This window comes from Camelus bactrianus, chromosome 11 (assembly GCF_048773025.1).
Source record: "Camelus bactrianus isolate YW-2024 breed Bactrian camel chromosome 11, ASM4877302v1, whole genome shotgun sequence".
Lineage (NCBI taxonomy): Eukaryota > Metazoa > Chordata > Mammalia > Artiodactyla > Camelidae > Camelus > Camelus bactrianus.
In genome coordinates, this window is record NC_133549.1 from 66,749,901 (window position 1) to 66,765,815 (window position 15,915).

General features: G+C 42.9%; 3 protein-coding genes across 9 annotated transcripts in view; 2 read left to right on the forward strand and 1 right to left on the reverse strand.

Moving 5' to 3' along the window:
• ADAMTS14 (ADAM metallopeptidase with thrombospondin type 1 motif 14) overlaps nucleotides 1-5,902 on the forward strand; it is a 127,519-nt gene extending 121,617 nt beyond the window's left edge. For 2 of the 3 annotated variants that reach the window (XM_074374144.1, XM_074374143.1), the window contains exon 26: nucleotides 1,168-3,458. The gene's annotated coding sequence lies outside the window, so the exon portion shown is untranslated. Of the gene's footprint in view, nucleotides 1-1,167; nucleotides 3,459-5,762 lie in introns of those variants that run through there. The other variant, XM_074374142.1, reaches the window with a different exon arrangement.
• Nucleotides 1-6,953, reverse strand: part of TBATA (thymus, brain and testes associated) — a 37,927-nt gene extending 30,974 nt beyond the window's left edge. Inside the window, exons 1-2 of one of the 3 annotated variants that reach the window (XM_074374155.1) lie at nucleotides 6,813-6,953; nucleotides 4,395-4,510 (exon numbers count right to left, since the gene is read on the reverse strand). The gene's annotated coding sequence lies outside the window, so the exon portion shown is untranslated. The remainder of the gene's footprint in view (nucleotides 1-4,394; nucleotides 4,511-6,812) is intronic. The other 2 variants (XM_074374159.1, XM_010951647.3) reach the window with 2 other exon arrangements.
• Nucleotides 5,799-15,915, forward strand: part of SGPL1 (sphingosine-1-phosphate lyase 1) — a 53,929-nt gene continuing 43,812 nt past the window's right edge. The window contains exons 1-2 of one of the 3 annotated variants that reach the window (XM_045514214.2): nucleotides 5,799-5,937; nucleotides 7,209-7,270. In XM_045514214.2, coding sequence (XP_045370170.1) covers nucleotides 7,244-7,270 — 27 coding nt within the window. In that variant the 5' untranslated portion in view covers nucleotides 5,799-5,937; nucleotides 7,209-7,243. Of the gene's footprint in view, nucleotides 5,938-6,200; nucleotides 6,356-6,804; nucleotides 6,824-7,208; nucleotides 7,271-15,915 lie in introns of those variants that run through there. The other 2 variants (XM_010951645.3, XM_045514215.2) reach the window with 2 other exon arrangements.

A 15,915-nucleotide genomic window follows, 5' to 3' on the forward strand; every position in this document is an offset into this window, starting at 1 on the left:
TACATCCCTGACCCAGGATACTGCAACCTGACATTAAATAGTTGAATGAGCCTGAGGCCTACATTCCCAAATGGTAACTCTCACATTACCTGTTTGGGCCCTTGAAGGCATGTGCATCTCCACATCTGCCCTCCACATCTATCTGTCCTGACCTGTGTGCTGGCCTCTCCCTCCCCTCCCCCCTTACTCTTGCCACATTGGCTTTGGTGTATACAGTTTCCTCAGCCAGAACACTCCCTGCATCTTTCTGCCTGATTGACTCCTGCTTATTCTGTCCTCTCAGCTCACATTGTCCTTGGTCCCTCTGCCTAGGCCCATTCCCCTTGAGTGTGGAGCATGGAGAACTGCCCTTAGGTTTTGAAAAAAACTATTAGAGAAAATTTCTTAAATTCTACTTTTAAAGGTATAAAAGCTTTTTCATCTGCTTGCAGAGATGGACGCCCTCTCCTTCTCCCCTGACCCCTGAGCTCAGGATACAGGTGCTGCCCAGCTTTCCAGAGCCCAGCTCCTCTGAGTGAGTCAGCCCTGGAAACCAGTTCTGCAGGGCCAGGCAAGGAGTCACCGTGGGCCAAGATTCATAATTACCCACCTGGTCCTCTGTTTACACAGGACTTCTGTTACTTCAGGCCTCTTCATTGCATCCCATCTGTGTCAACACTGAGGGGGAGAGAGAGGAAGCCCAGCCATCCAGGGCATTCTGGCCACACCACTCATCCTCAGTGCAGGGCGAGGATGGACACCCTCTCCAACCAAGTGTGATCGAGGGCCCCTTCTGGGAACCTGAGCACAGACAGGTGGAGTTTCTAAACAGAGGCTTCTGGGATGTGTAACCCAAGTAGGGCAGAGAGAATTCTAGACTGACAGAGTTGGAGAGCAGCTTCCTCTCTCTATCCAATTCTGAGGTCAGGAAATTGAGACCCAGACAGGGTAAATGGTGCATCCATAGCCATGCAGACTCTGAGTCTCAAAGCCAGCACGAGAACCTCTAAGTTTCAGTACATTTTCTGGGCCTAGGCTTCTGGAGCTGGAATGTCAGGAATTCTAAGTTCAGTTTCCCCTAGCTGTGGGACCAAGGCATAGAAATTGATGAGAATGGATAGCATTTAGCAAATTTTATCTAGAGGTGTTGAAAATCCAAATCTTTGGGCTCCACCCCTCATTCACCAGGTCTGCAGGAAAGCCCTGACATGAGGACTTTGAAGAGCTCCTTGAAGGTTCTGACGTGCAACACCCGATGGAAAGGACGAGCCTGGACAATGCTTGAGTCTCTTCTAACTTGACAGATATTAGCTGTAGTTATTAAAATGAGGCTTGTGTTAGACTGCATTCCTGTTATCAGTCCTCAATGACAGGTCTCAGTGGGGCAGTTTGGCTTCCCAGGGGCATCCTGAAAGTTTAAAAAGTTTTGGTTGTCACAATAAAGGGGGTAATTCCTTTGGCATTCGGTGGTGGTGATGGATGCTAGATGCCTCATAATGCAGACATTGCAGAGCCAGCTCCTCCCAATGAAGAATTGTCCTGGGGGAGGGTATAGCTCAGTGGTAGAGCATGTGCTTAGCATGCACAAGGTCCTAGGTTCAATCCCCAGTACCTCCATTAAAAAAAAGTGAATAAATGAACGTAATTATCTCCCCCCCAAAAACCAAACCAAAACAGAGAAGCACAGGGAAAAAAAAAGAACTGTCCTGAGTCCTACGTATCTTTTTAACATCATGCCAGAACAATCACGCAGGTGAAAAGCCAGTTTCATAGTCACATGAGCCAAGAAATTGTATAGAAGTTGTCCTTCATTTTGTCTGGAACTGTCGACTGTTAATCCATCATTTTGGAAAAGCACATCACCCATGGCAACACTGCTCACATAGTGATAGAGTCACCAAGACAATACCTCTATGCTGGTCTGCCTTTCCCCTTCACAATGATTGTATGTAGTTATACAAAGATCCTCATTTAGCCCTTATTTCAAAATGGCAAATATAAAGGAAAAAGTGACAGCAATATTCAATTAAATATTGTCTTCTGTTAAAGGTATACTTATCCATTGTAAGTTCATGCATCTGCTAACTTCCTGTATGATTTTATTATGATGGCTTTCCCTTTTAAAGTTAGGACACTATATTGCTTTGTAAAAGAACTATATGTGTGGGGAGGTACACCCCCTGTTTATAACATATATATATTTTATCTTTTTCTTTTTTAATTTTTATTTGCTTATTTTTTTTATTGAACTGTAGTCAATTACCATGTGTCAGTTTCTGGTGTACAGCTCAATATCCCAGTCATGCATATACATACATATATTCGTTTTCATATTTTTTTCATTAAACGTTATTACAAGATATTGAACATAGTTCCTTGTGCTATACAGAAGAAACTTTTTAAAATCTATTTTTATATATAGTGGCTAACATTTGTAAATCTCAAACTCCCAAATTTATCCCTTCTCACCCCCTTTCCCCGGTAACCATAAGATTGTTTACTATGTCTGTGAGTCTGTTTCTGTTTTGTAGATAAGTTCATTAGTGTCTCCTTTTTTCTTTTGTTAAATTCCACATATAAGTGATACCATATGGTTAACATATTTTTTTTTATACCCCCCATAAATAGGGGTTGTTGGACCTGGTTGGTTTGGGACTTACTGATATACCAACAACAAAATCTGCAGGAAGGCAGTAGATCTGTAGCTCTTGGACAAGCTTTCAGAAGGCTTAGGGTGCACTTGAAGGGACAAGGGGCATGTGAAAAGCCTAATCAGCTGTCAGGATCATGTCCTGATGGGGACTGAAGCCAGACCTAGAACAACAAGGTGAGAGGGCTGGGCTTGGCTTAGCCAATCACACAGCCCAGATTGGAATCTTATCTGAACTCACTGTAGATGTGGTGGAGGAGGTTAGATTAATAGTTTTTTTTTTTTTTTAAGTTAAAATTAGGTTAGACTAATAGTTCTTGAGTGCCCTATGTTGGGTGCATGTACCCCACCACCACCACCACAGTTTGAGGGTAGATGCTATTAACTTTTGCTTTACAACCAAGGAAGCCCAGGCTCAGTTAAACCCACTTGGGTGAGGCACACAATGATCTCTGGGTAGAGGCTGGTCCACCTTCAAAGCTCTTCTGTCATCGCAGACCCAGATGGCTTCCTTCTGCCCAAGGAAGTTTGTATTTATTTGGTTTTTGATAAGCAGTCACTTTTTGGTTTTGATGCTTTGTTAGGAGTGGTTTTGCAACCTGGATAGCCACAGGGGGGCTTCCTCAGGAAAGGGGGGCTTCCCTGGGAAATAACTTGTTTCTCAGGGTCAGGCCTGGCCATTCTGACTTTTGGCTGAATTGGCACCTGGGACATGTGGCTCAGTGACCCACTGCACCTTGCTGTTCATCCCAGTGTGGCAGCCTCTGGGCTCATGCTCCCTGCCTCAGCTGCTCCCAGGACTGGCTGGCTCTTAGCCCCCCCCCCCCCCCCCCCCCCCGCCTGTGGAAAGTTCTGTAATCCTCCCAGCCTGCTTCTGTTGGCTGGTTTCCTGCCCCTCCTCGGGCAGGGCATTTTAGGCTCCATGAGTCGATGTCCTGCAGGGGGCTTTCCTGTGGCCATTCTTTTCCAAGAGTGGTTCAGAAACTGCAATCCCCCTAAGATCTGTCCACAGCCCTGTCCTAAGCTGGGCTTCCACAGAAGGTCCCCAGTTGGGTGGGAAGTGTCCGGGACAGGAATGGAGGCATGATAGCATGTTTCTGCTTTTTAGAGTGGGGAGTGTTTGCTTGAGTCTAGGGGGAGGGATGTCACTAAATATGGCTAGCTCTTGAATTCTTTCCTGCTTGAAGCCAAGGACCCTCATTTGGCAGGGTGCTTCCAAGGACTCCCCAAAGACTTGGGACATGGCCATCCTCTCGTGCCCCGTTTTCCTGCAACAGAGGGGCCTGAAGTCTCACACACACACATGCACCCCCTCCCACCCCAACACATATCCACATACAAGGCCCCTGGGCTCTGCCAGGAACTGTCAGGAGTCATGTTTCTCCCCAGGCCTTGGTTTCTTCATGCATGTATTATGGGGTCAAGCTGCAAATAGTTAAAGGCCCCTTGGGCACTAGCATTCTTTAGTTTTAATTAATTAAACGTGTTTTAGGTCCTTCCTACAAAATCTGAAGCCTTCCTTCCCATATGAACTCCATCTCATTCACCTGTGTGTCTTTGGGATGATCATTTACGTTCTCTGGGCCTTAATGTCCTTGTTTACAAGTTGGGAGATGATGAGAATCACCTGATCTGAGCACGTTAGCCCATAAATAGGGCTTTAGATGTAAAGGTGCCTAGAATACTTCTTGGCAAAGTATCTTAGCTCAGGCTGCTATAACAGATACCATACACTGAGTAGCTTAAAGAATAGACATTCACTTACCACAGTTCTGCAGGCTGCGAAGTCCAAGATCAAGGTCCTGGAGGATTTGGGTTTTGGTGAGGGTCCTCTTCCTGGCTTGCACATGGCTGCCATTTCACTGTGTGCTTGCATGACCTCTTTGTGCATGGGGAGAGGGGGACGGGGGGAGAGGGGTGGGGAAGAGAGAGAGAGCTGTCTGGTTTCTCTTCTTGTAAGGACACGAATCCTAATTATGAGTCTCTATCCTCATTACCTCATCTAAACCTAATTACTTTCCAGAGCCCCCACCAGCACATTGGGGATTAGGGCTTCAACATCTGAATTTGGAGGGGAGACACTCAGTCTATAACAATAAAGATTAGACAATATGGTTGAATTGGTGCATTCATCTGGGAAGAATAAACAGACTGCCTACTGTGTGTGTGACACCAGCAGTGAAGTTGTACCACAGAGGTATAGGGAGGAATCAGGCGCGGACCCTGTTCCCCAGTCAGCTGGCACAGGAATTCTAGATGAAAGGGAGGTGGCAGCTAAGAAGGAGACTAGGGAAAGCAGATCCTATGATCTGAGGAAGAAATAAAGCAGAGGGGTGGGGAATGGGGAGCAGGGAGGACATGTCTGGAATCCCAGAGTTACTCTTGATGAGCAGGCATTGGCAGGAAGCCCCAGGACATTTTCTCACCCTTCAACGCTGAGAATGCATGTCTGCTGGGGAACAGCAGCAAGAGGGTGTGGTGGTATCAGTGCCTGATTCACGAGCTCTGGATGGTACAAATGTCTGGGACTTCTGATGGGTGGAGCTGAGGGCGAGGAAACCCAGAAACAACCTGCTTGACACTTTCAGGGTCTTAACCATTCTGGCTGGGAAACTGGGAAGTGCTAAAGGGTGGTGCAGAGGAAGGCAGATGTGCTAACAAGGAATTTCATCCTAAGAGTACTGGATGAGGATGATGACGGTAGTGACGACACCCCAAATTGGTGTCATGACAAAATTTTGCAAGAAGATGGAATTGGGTACCCTCATTAGTGTCATTTTTATAAAGGTTTCAAGATTCCATGTAGGTGTCATTTAAATTATCTATTAAAAAATACTGTACAACTAACTACACTGCATTCCACTTCTGCTGAATTAGTGTATGACCACATGGACAAGTCATGAAAAACGTACTAAGAGTTATTTCTTCTGCAAATGAAGGGTGATCCTTGTGATCCTGGTAGGCACTTTCACTTGAATATTGTTAGATGATTCCCAGCATTGGTCAGGAAAATAAACTACTACTGGAAGCATTTTTGCCCAACACCTATGTCTCTGTTCTCCATTTTTGTTGGGGGAGAGGAGGATGGGAGTGATATTTCCATTAAGGGAATTTTCCTGTCGCTTTTCTTCAGGCATCAGTGACCTCAGTGGAAGTCTCCAGGAAAGAGACAAGGAGCAAATCTGAGTCACCCATTAAAATCCCAAAGGCCTCTCCAGAGACCCATCTTGAGTCGTTGTTATGAATCAGTTTGTACAGTGCTCTGCAGGCTGACTTTTTCAGGGGCTCCAATTGACCACAAGTGACTAGTAAGTTGGTTTTTAAAAAGGGAGACTGAAGAAGCCAGGGACCCCCTGGAGCGGGAGGGTTCCACCTTCCCAGGAGGGCGGGTGCCGCTCCCGCCGGGCCGACAGGGGGCGCGCACATGCCGCGGGGCCGGGAGCCACGCGGGCGTAGCGCCCGGCTCCGGGCGTGCGCGCGCCCGGCAGCGGGGCCGAGCACGCCCGGGCTGCGGAACGGGGCGGGCGCCACGGGAGGCATTTCCGGGCGGGGCGGGGCGGGGAGGAGCGGAGTCGCGGGCGGCGGGAGCTCCAATCTCGGCGGCGGTGGCAGCAGCGGCAGGGGGAGCCTGCGCCCTGCAGCTCGCGAGTCAGTCTCGCGGTGAGGAGGAGCTAGACCGGCGAGAGAGTGTCCGAAGGAAGGAGCGCGGAAGCTGGGAAGGAGAAGGTGGGACGCGGCCGCCGCGACTCCAGAGAAAGGACGAGGGTTCGGGCTGGGGAGGAGGACTTCGGGTTGTGATAGGGGAGAGTAGGGACTGAATGGGAGGCGGGTCCTGGCTGGGGAGAGGGAGGAGTGTCCGGACTGCGTGGGGTCCTGTTGGAGAGGGGTGAGGGGTGCTGGAAGAGCTAGGAGAGGTGGAAGGGCCGGGCGGGCCGGCGGGCTAGCAGATGCGGGGCGGGCTCGGGTTCGGGCTGACGGTAGGGGCGCCGACCACCTGAGAGGTCTGCATGAGTGGAAGGTTCGCGAGTGGTGGGGGAGGGTGCTAGGGCCGGGAGGGAGCGGGATCTAAACTCCACTCGCACGGCGGGGTAGAAGTGGTCCTGCGGCGGGCAGGTTTGCTGATCCGTCACCGGAGAGAAAAGGGTTGTGGAGAGGGAGTGATGAAGTCGAGAAAGAGGCCAACCTGTTTTTAAAGTGAGTCCGGTGAAGGCTGGACCATGGGACTGGGCTGCCTTTAGCGTCCGGTCCTCGGCCGGGTTAGTTTGAATGGGCTGGCCTTTTCAGGGCTGCCTGCCTTGGTCCGGGACTGTTTGGGCGTTTCCCCCGGTATCTACCTGGTGGGATTGCTTTGTGGGAGGGTCTCTGGACGGGTTTGGTCAGCTGTGGGAGGAAAGCTGAGTGCCAGCAGGATTCTGATTCGCTGGTTGGGGGTGCTAGGGGTGGAGTGTGATAGCTGGGAGTGAAATCTGAGCTCTCAAAGAAGGGAGAGAACCATTTCTCTGCTGCTCTGGGGAATCTAGGCGGGCCTACGGAACGGTTTAAAGCTTTAGAAGTAAACAAACCTGGTTCCCTTTTGCAGAGGGGAGGCACGGAAAGGACGGCTGGAACAGGAAGATGCCGAGTACGGACCTTCTGATGTTGGTGAGTCTTTTCCAAATACCCTCTTTGTTATGAGGCACTTGTCCCTTAAGTTTTATTTTTAGTCCAAAGGATGAGTGTGTAGATTTCACCTCTGATGCTTGCTTTTGGTAGCTGAGCATCGCTGCTATCTTTTGTTTTGAGTTTAATGGTTAAGATGGATAAGTGACTGAATTAAATATATGAATATATATATTTAACGTATTTGAAGAATCTTTTTCAAAATTCTTGCAGTTGATTTTAATCTCTCTCTTCTTATACTACCAGAGCAGTTTTAAAACTTCTGTTAAATTTTGTCTGGATTTGTCCCATGTTAATTTGTAAGTGTTTGTCTCCTGGACTAGAGTTGTGAATCCCCAGAAGGCAGATGTGTTGTTGTTTTATCTGCTTAGAGATGTATAAACACCTGTTATGGTGCTCTGTGTATAGTAAATTGCTTAACAGAAGTTGCTGAATTGAGTTAGTTTGTACTTTCTTTTGTTGGACTGATGAGTATGCCTGCTTTGGTAGAGGCTGTTTATTCCTCTCCTCTTGAGATCTGTCTGTGCTGATTTTTCACTGAGCAGGGAGGATAAAATTGCCAAATGAGTGTTTACCAAAATGACGTTTTATTCTTGGGACATTTATGATTCCATAGAGGCTTTTTATTGATTTTTATATTTTTCATAGAGGTTCATTAGTGTGAGAATTGTGGGGAGCCCACGACTTTAAAATAGCAATGTAGAAGTTGTGTCTGCATTTAGTTTTTAATAAGTCACTTCTTTGAATCTGATTTTTTTTGTGCAAAAACATTGATTTAAAAACAATTCCTTTCCCTTTATCTCACTATCCCACAGAGTTGGTAGTTGTCACTGGGAAATTGGCAAAAACTAATATTGAGGGTTTATTTTTTTTTTTCCTATCCAGTGCTGACGTCCTATAGTGTCAATGCCTGTAAGGTCTAGGGGAAAGATAAAGAGGGCAGCTAAATTGTGATTAGTTCTGGTTTGAGGCGGGGAACAAGGATGATTTTAGAGACATAGATACTTGGTTTATCTACAGAGTTCACCTAAAATAGTTTCTTGCCTCAAGTTTCACAGATTATCAGTAGATAATAAATAGCCCTATGTGATTTTAAATTCTTATTTTAAAAAAAATATGTTAGAAGAATTGGGAACTATTAATAAGCAAAAGGAAGTGACCCCCAGTAATTCCACCACTCAGAGATAACCACTGTTAGCACCTTGGGGAGTTAATGCAGAGTGATTTGCAATAATTGACAGTTTCTGTTTTGTATTCTGTAAATCAGTACGTATATGTAAATTAAGATTCCTGTATGTTAGTAGGATGTACCTCTGTGCCCAGAGATGTGCTTATCACTTCTTGGGCCTAAGAGTTCCCTTTAGTAGTCTAAGCAGTGAGTGCTTTTATTTAGAAAATTAACTTTGGAGTTAATTTTGTTTTGAAGTATTTCTCTAGTTGTCACCACTACTTTTCACTTCCTCATTTGAAAATCTAGATTTTTAGGGGTGTTGCTTTGCTTGTTGGTGTAAGGAATTAATTCACGTGGATAACAACAGGCCCTTGAGGAATCATGACTCTGAAGACACTGTACATGTTGCTTGAGGTGCTTTCTCTGGAACAGTTGTCCTTTCTTTGTGCTGTGCTAAATGGTAAGGAACCAATGACCAGGGCTGGGTTTTCAATGGAGACACTAAACTGTCATGACCTGAGTTCACGGTGTTTCTCTGTAGCTGCTTTGTGCAGTATGATGCATTAGGCATGTCTAATTGGGAAGAAAGGACCCCAGTTTCTAGAAAATAACCAATGCAGGGCAGCGAATCATATAATCCCAGAATTAGAAACAATCTCAGAAGTCATGTGATGCAACTTCTTGCTTATATTGTGTGTAAATCCTTTTTAGAATATCTCTGGTAAATGAATAGCCAGTCATCCATCCTTTCTTCTGGGGGAATAGATGGGCATAAGCTAGGACACAATATAAGGTGGATTCAGAAATAATAATGTCTGATGGCCAACATTTATTGAGCATGTATTACATGTTACGTGCATTTAATTTTCACAAAAACCCTTTGAAAACGATAAACCTCCTTTTATAGGTGAAAAACTAGACTTGGAGAGGGTACCATAGCAATGAAGTGGTGAAACTGTGTTTTAACTATAGTTGGTCTGATAGGGTTGAAAACCACTTATATGGACAGTATGCTATGGTAATAAAACTTGAAGATGGACTGGAGTCCGTATATGACAAACGTTGGATTCCAGATGAAGGCTCTTGGGCTGTTAGCCCTTAGTGCTTTCCCCCTCTTGATTTTGCCCTCATTTGATTAAGGTGGTTTGCCTGCCTTTTTCCATTTGCTCATTTATGCCATAATACTTTCCACCTGTGTCTCAGTGAATAAATTGGGTGAGTGCACTCATCTGAGAATTGCGATGCTTTCAGAGGGAATTCAAGTCAGGAAATTATTTAGCAATCTTTCTTCACTTTGGCAATCAATCTTTTCATCCATATTCTCCTCCTTCCTAGTGCTGAGGGTCTGTAACACTTTGCAAGTTGCCAAATACTCCTAGCTTTTAAGCAGAAAGGTACTTTATAAAGCTAAGTCTACTCCATAGATCCATTGAAATGGATGACTCAGAATTACCAAATGCCCCATGGTAGTGCTGGGTGGGGCTTGAGTGATGATTGTTTATCTAGGGTCGAGGTTCTCAACCAAGGGTGATTTTTATCCCTCGCTTCCTCCCCCAGGGGCGTTTGGCAATGTCTAGAGACATTTTTAGTTTTCATACTTGAGTGCTAGAGGTCAGGGATGCAGCTAAACGCTTACTGTGCCCACAATTAAGAATTATCTGACCTGAAATATCAGTAGTGCCCTGTTTGAGAAACCCTGACCTAGGTTTCTTAACACGGATAATGGCATCTGTGTCGTCCTTGCATTCATATGGATGAGGGGGCATAGTTGCCTCCTTAGTTCAGTAGGCAGCGTGTCAGTCTCAAATGGATGGGGCAGTGAGTCTTAGAGTTTAGTGGGTCCGTTACAGAGTTACTTGGGTTATTTTGCCCATGGGTCAAGTGCTGCTTCTTTGGAATATATATTGGAGAGTGTGCAGCATGATTTTCTGCAGCACAGTAAAATTCTGTAGAAATGCTTTCTTTTGCAACATTTCTGCAGCACTCTTTTCTTGATTTGGAAACAGTAAGCCTGTCTCAGTTTTGTTTTTCAGGTCCAAAAATCAAAGTCTTTCTAGATCTTAGAACTTTATCTTTGACCCTTGAATCTTTTTCAGGGATGCTTTCTTTATGAATCTCAAATGAGGTTTAGGCAATAAGCTGAAAAATTGACACTAAAAGCTCATTTCTGTTATTTGAATCTGGTGTCTTATTTGTAGGATTGTCTAGAAGAAAGGGAAGATTCATTGGGACTGGTAGAACATTAAAAATTTTGTTGACAATTTGAGTGGCCGTTGCAGGACGAACACTGTTTTTAGCATTGTTCCAACTTTATAAATAAAGTATAGTAACAAGTATGATAATTTCTCTGGCCTTTGGCCTAAAGGAAAGGGGAGTTATAAACAGATAAACCCCAAATCTCAGTCTTTGGCTTGACTTGGCAGTGTGTGTCAGAAATCTTTAGTAACATTTACCTTCTTAATTAGACTTTGCCTGATCTAATATTACACACAGTTTGTACACATTGGTGGCAGAATTGGGAATCACCCTGGGATGAAGACTTTTCTGCAGGGAATTGAATCATTTCACATGTGGAAACATACAGAACACAATTACTGAGAGAAAAACCGTGCTCTGGACTAAGTGGAGGTAAGAGCCACCTGGGAATATGGATGCAGACAGGCTGAAAGTAGTCTGTTGGGTATATCAGTTATCCCCCGGCTTATACCAGCAGTGTGATTGCCTAGGATCAAGGAACACCAACAGGGCTTGGTGAAACACCTGAGGACCAAGAGTCATTATCATTGTTAGGCCCGAAGGGGCAGGGGAGGGAGTAGTTTCTGGAACCTTGAGAGAACTTAGCTGAAGGAGAGGGTAACTTGTTAGGAATGCAGCCACTGCTGACCAGTGACCTAGCAGGAAGTAAATCAAGGGGAATAAATACTTCAGACTTTTTCTTTTCCCACCCTGTGATCTGCTGGAGCCTTTCGTTGGTCAAACCCAACTGGAAACCAGAGGATATGGGAAACTGGGTGATTTAATTCAAAGGACAGCCCCGAGAGGCACTTAAAAGAGTTGGGGAAGGTTGGTTAGAGGTTCTGGAAGAGCAAAGGGAGGATGCCCCGCATGCTAAAGTCAAGGTCAAGTTAGTCTTGAAAGGTACAAATGAGAAGGTAATGTTTGAGCACAGTCCTATGAAGAACATAGAACATGGAACATTATAGAAAAGGAATGTGCTCGCTGATAACAGAAGGATAGATTCAGAGGCCGAGTTGTCACAGCTTCACAGCTGCTTTGTTCACATACTAGCCTTAGAATCTTAATTGCCAGAAAGGCCTTTAGAAATCCTGCAGTCCTGCCTCTCTTGCCATGTAGGAATCCGTTTCACCATGCCCAGCCAGGAGTGAGTGCGAAATACTCTCTCAGGGAGTCCTTTCCATCAATGCATAGCTTTTATTGTTAAAAATTTTGTTATTTGTCCAAATCACTGAATGTGTCACGATTAGTTTTGGCTGTATATAAGAGGAAAATCTAAAGGAACAGAGATCCTTAGAAGATAGAAATAGATTTTTCTACAGTAAGAGAAATCCAGAGTAGACAATTTGTAGCTGATACCACCATTCCTAGGTCTTTGAGGAGGTTCTACTGCTCATGGTGCACACTCTCTGGGTCCAGGATAGCTATTTTGAGCTTGAGCTGTGAAGTTTGTGTTTCATTGAACAGAAAGAGGAAAGGGAAGAAGCTTGCCCATCTTCTTAATTTATTATACGTACAGAAGAGTGTATAAAGCCCATATCCTCATTTTAAAGAATAATAATAAGATAAACAATCATTTATCTACCATCCAGGCTAAGAAATAGAACACTTACTGTCAACCTCATGTGCCCTAACCTTGGTTATATCTCCTTCCCTTTTCTCTAGAAATAACTACCATCCTGATTTTTGGAATAATTATTACCTTGCTGTTTTTTCTTTTTTTTTTTTTAGTTGTGTTACCATCTATCATTGTATCCCTGATTTTAGTTTTGTTTGTTTTTCAACTTAATATAAATGGATTTATATGCATTTTTGGTGATTTTCCTATGTTGCTCATTATTTGTGAGATTCAGTCATGTTGTTGCATGTAGTTTAGTTCATTTTCATTGTTGTGTAGCATTTTATTACATGATTACCATAATTTTATTTGTCCATTCCACTGATCAGAGACATTTGGGTTGTTTCCAATTTGGGGCTTTTTTAAACATTACTGTTATGAGCTTTCTTGTATATGACAGTGATCACAAGTGTAGAGTTTTTCTGTGATTTATTCCTAGGAGTGGAATTGATGGATTGTAAAGGGTATATATCCTTAACCTCACTAGATAATGCCAAACTTTTTTAAAGAAGTTGATACAGTTTATATTCCTAGCAACAGGATATGAGAGTTCTTGTTCCTACACAGCTTGACAAATTGATATTTATAAGGCTTTTAATTTTTTTGCAAATCTAGTAGGGATGAAATTTAATTGATTTCCATGTGCATTTTCCTGATTACTGAGGTTTTGTCCTTTTAAGTGTTTATTGACCATTTGGATTTCCTGTTTTATGGGTGCCTCTTCAAGTCATATTCCTTATCAATTATTTATCTATTTCTTCTTGTAGTTCTATTTGTTGCATATAATTTGAGATTTGGTTACTAGGTGCTATAGTTTTAAAATTGTTACATCTTACCTAGTAAGTTGTGCTTTTTATCTAATAGTGCTTTTTGACTTAATATAGCTATATGAGCTTTTTGTCATGAAATGGGCAAACTGTAAATGATGAATGAATGACTTCCTGTTGCATAGGCAGAAACTGCAGAACATTCTTCCTAACCTGTTCTCCTGGCACACTGGTTTATGTGTCCTTTTATCCTCAGAACTGAATCGATCATTTTTGAATTAAAAAATATGGAGTCTTCTTTTTTGAGGTATAACTTGTATATAGTAAAGGGCACAAATCTTAATTGTACAGGCTAATAATTACTTGCATATGGATACACTGTACTCACTGCCTAGATCAAGATGTGAAAAATGTCCAGCATCCCAGCAAGCTCCTCATATCCCTCCCAGTTGATACCCACCAAAGATTGTCATTCGTCTCACAGTGGACTGTTTTGCTGATTTTGAACTTTATATACGTGGAAACGTACTATATTTTCTTTTGTGACTGTCCTTTTTTGCTGAATGTTGATTGTAGCTGTGAGTTTCAGCCATGGTCTTATGTAGCAATAGTTTTAAAAATTACTGCTGTGTAGTTTTACAGTGTATAAAATATTGCAATTTATTCATTCTATAGTTGATGAACATTTAGTTTTCTTGTTTTTGGCTGTTATGAATGACACTGCTACATTGTTGAACATGTCTTCTGGTAAACATAGACAGAATTGCTGAGTTATGAATTACATTGCCAAACAAGTTTCCAAAGGGGTTGGATCAGTTTTGACTCCTGTGGGGTTTTCTTAATATATAACTTTTGGGTTTAGCTTTGAGCAACAACTCCTAAATTTCTGTTACCTGCACACTAGACAGTGGAGAGAGCTTTAAGAACTCTTTCCTGAAGTAGTGTAGGCACTCTTCAAATGTGAAATGCCTTTCCTTTTCTCTGCATTCTTGTTTATCTAATCTATAACTATTAATAAACATTCGATGGAAACAAGCAACCTTGGCTCTTTTTGAGTATTAAAAGGGCTCTGTTAAGGGCACAGTTTAGATTTGTAAGACAGCATTTATAGCAGTTAATTCCAAGGCTGAAATCATAATCCTCTGGAACTCTTTGGAACCCAGGTAGCTATTGTGGTATATTTACACTCTGTGCTTGGTATTGAGAAGACCTTTTTTGGAGGCTTTTTCAGAGAGGCATTTAAGTTCACTGCTTTGAAGTGCATTTTGGCTGATAGGTCTAAAAAGAATATATTAATCCTGTCTTGAGTTCTAGTCTTAATAGTGCCGAGTCTTTGAGACAGTTGGGGCAAATTGTTAATTCTGGCTCAGATTCTAATGGGAAGGAATCTAGGACAAATAAGAAAACACCGTGGTGGACCTGCTCCTTGTTTCGCAGCCAGAGTGGATGAAAGCCTAGATTACATTACCCAGCCCTTGTTGACAAGCTTAAGATTTCATATGCTTTCCCATGAGTCATGACTGTAGCAGTCAGCAGCAATCTACCTGGGTGACTGAAATCAGGTTTATGGTCTGTAAACATAAGTAAGTAACTGGTTTAATCCTGTTTTGTGGGTAGGTAAGGGGACCCTTGCAACCTACTGATTGAATTAGCTTGTTGAAGGCTAACGGTTGACTTAACATCGGTCTTACAAAACTGAGGAGCAGCTCACTATTAACATGCATTTATTACCATCTATGAGAAAATACAGCATATGCATGGGAATCAAACCAAAACTTCTTGTGGCTCAACTTTTGTTACTTTGCTTGGGACATTGCAAAGGTTAGTTTTCCTTGCTGCTTATTGAAAAGAAGTGGAAAATGTTTATCATCAGAGAATACAGATTCATCAAATACTTAGTTAAGTGTTTATTGACTGCAGTTATTTGCTTATTACCTTACTGTATTAAATATTCACAACAACCCTTTGAGTACATGGTGGTGTCTTTTTTTAACTTGTGAACTTTTTGTTGAGTAAATAACAATGGCATCTATTTTTACCAATGAGCAAAATCCAATTGCATAGAGGTCTAGTAAGTGCCAAAGTTCACACAGCTTCTAAGTGAGAGCTGAAATTAGAGCAGAAGTCTGTGAACACCCGTCCAGACTTTCTAGGACACCACAGCTGCCTGTCAAACACTATTAACACGACTCTCAAAGAGTCCACAGGACTAGTGATGAGATGTCAGTTCACGATAATACTCAGAGGTGGCTGTCCTTTTCAGATATCCTGGGTAGTGGCTGGAGTACATGTTCATGAAAAAAACACGAAAACTATTTTTAGACAATTTCATCATTTTAGCAGTTAGTAATTCTATTTATAGACTTGGAACATATACCTTTAGGCAATAATGACCCTTTTTGTCTAGTTTATACATAATTGGTCTACAAATTTCTTAATTATTTTTAGATACTTAGAGTTGCTTTCATTTGGAGTCCAAAGCTTTTGATCTCTGTTTCTGGAAATGCAAAGTTTCTGCTGTCTTTGGCCTATATGGAAACCTTTTTTTGTTTGTTTATTTTTTTAAAGAAAGTCTGTAAATCCAAACAATCTTAAGTGATTGGTCTTAGCTAAGAGAACATTTGCTGAGTCATAATGCTTTTTTCTTTAAAGTATACGATCCAGTGGTTTTTAGTATGTTCACAGAGTTGTACAACCAAACCACCACAATTCTAGAACATTTTCAGAAGAAACCCCATACTCATTAGTCATCCCTTCCTTATGTCCTCCCAGTCCCCTAGTCCTAGGCAACGACCAAACTCCTTTTTTCTATAGATTTCTATTTGGAACATTTCAT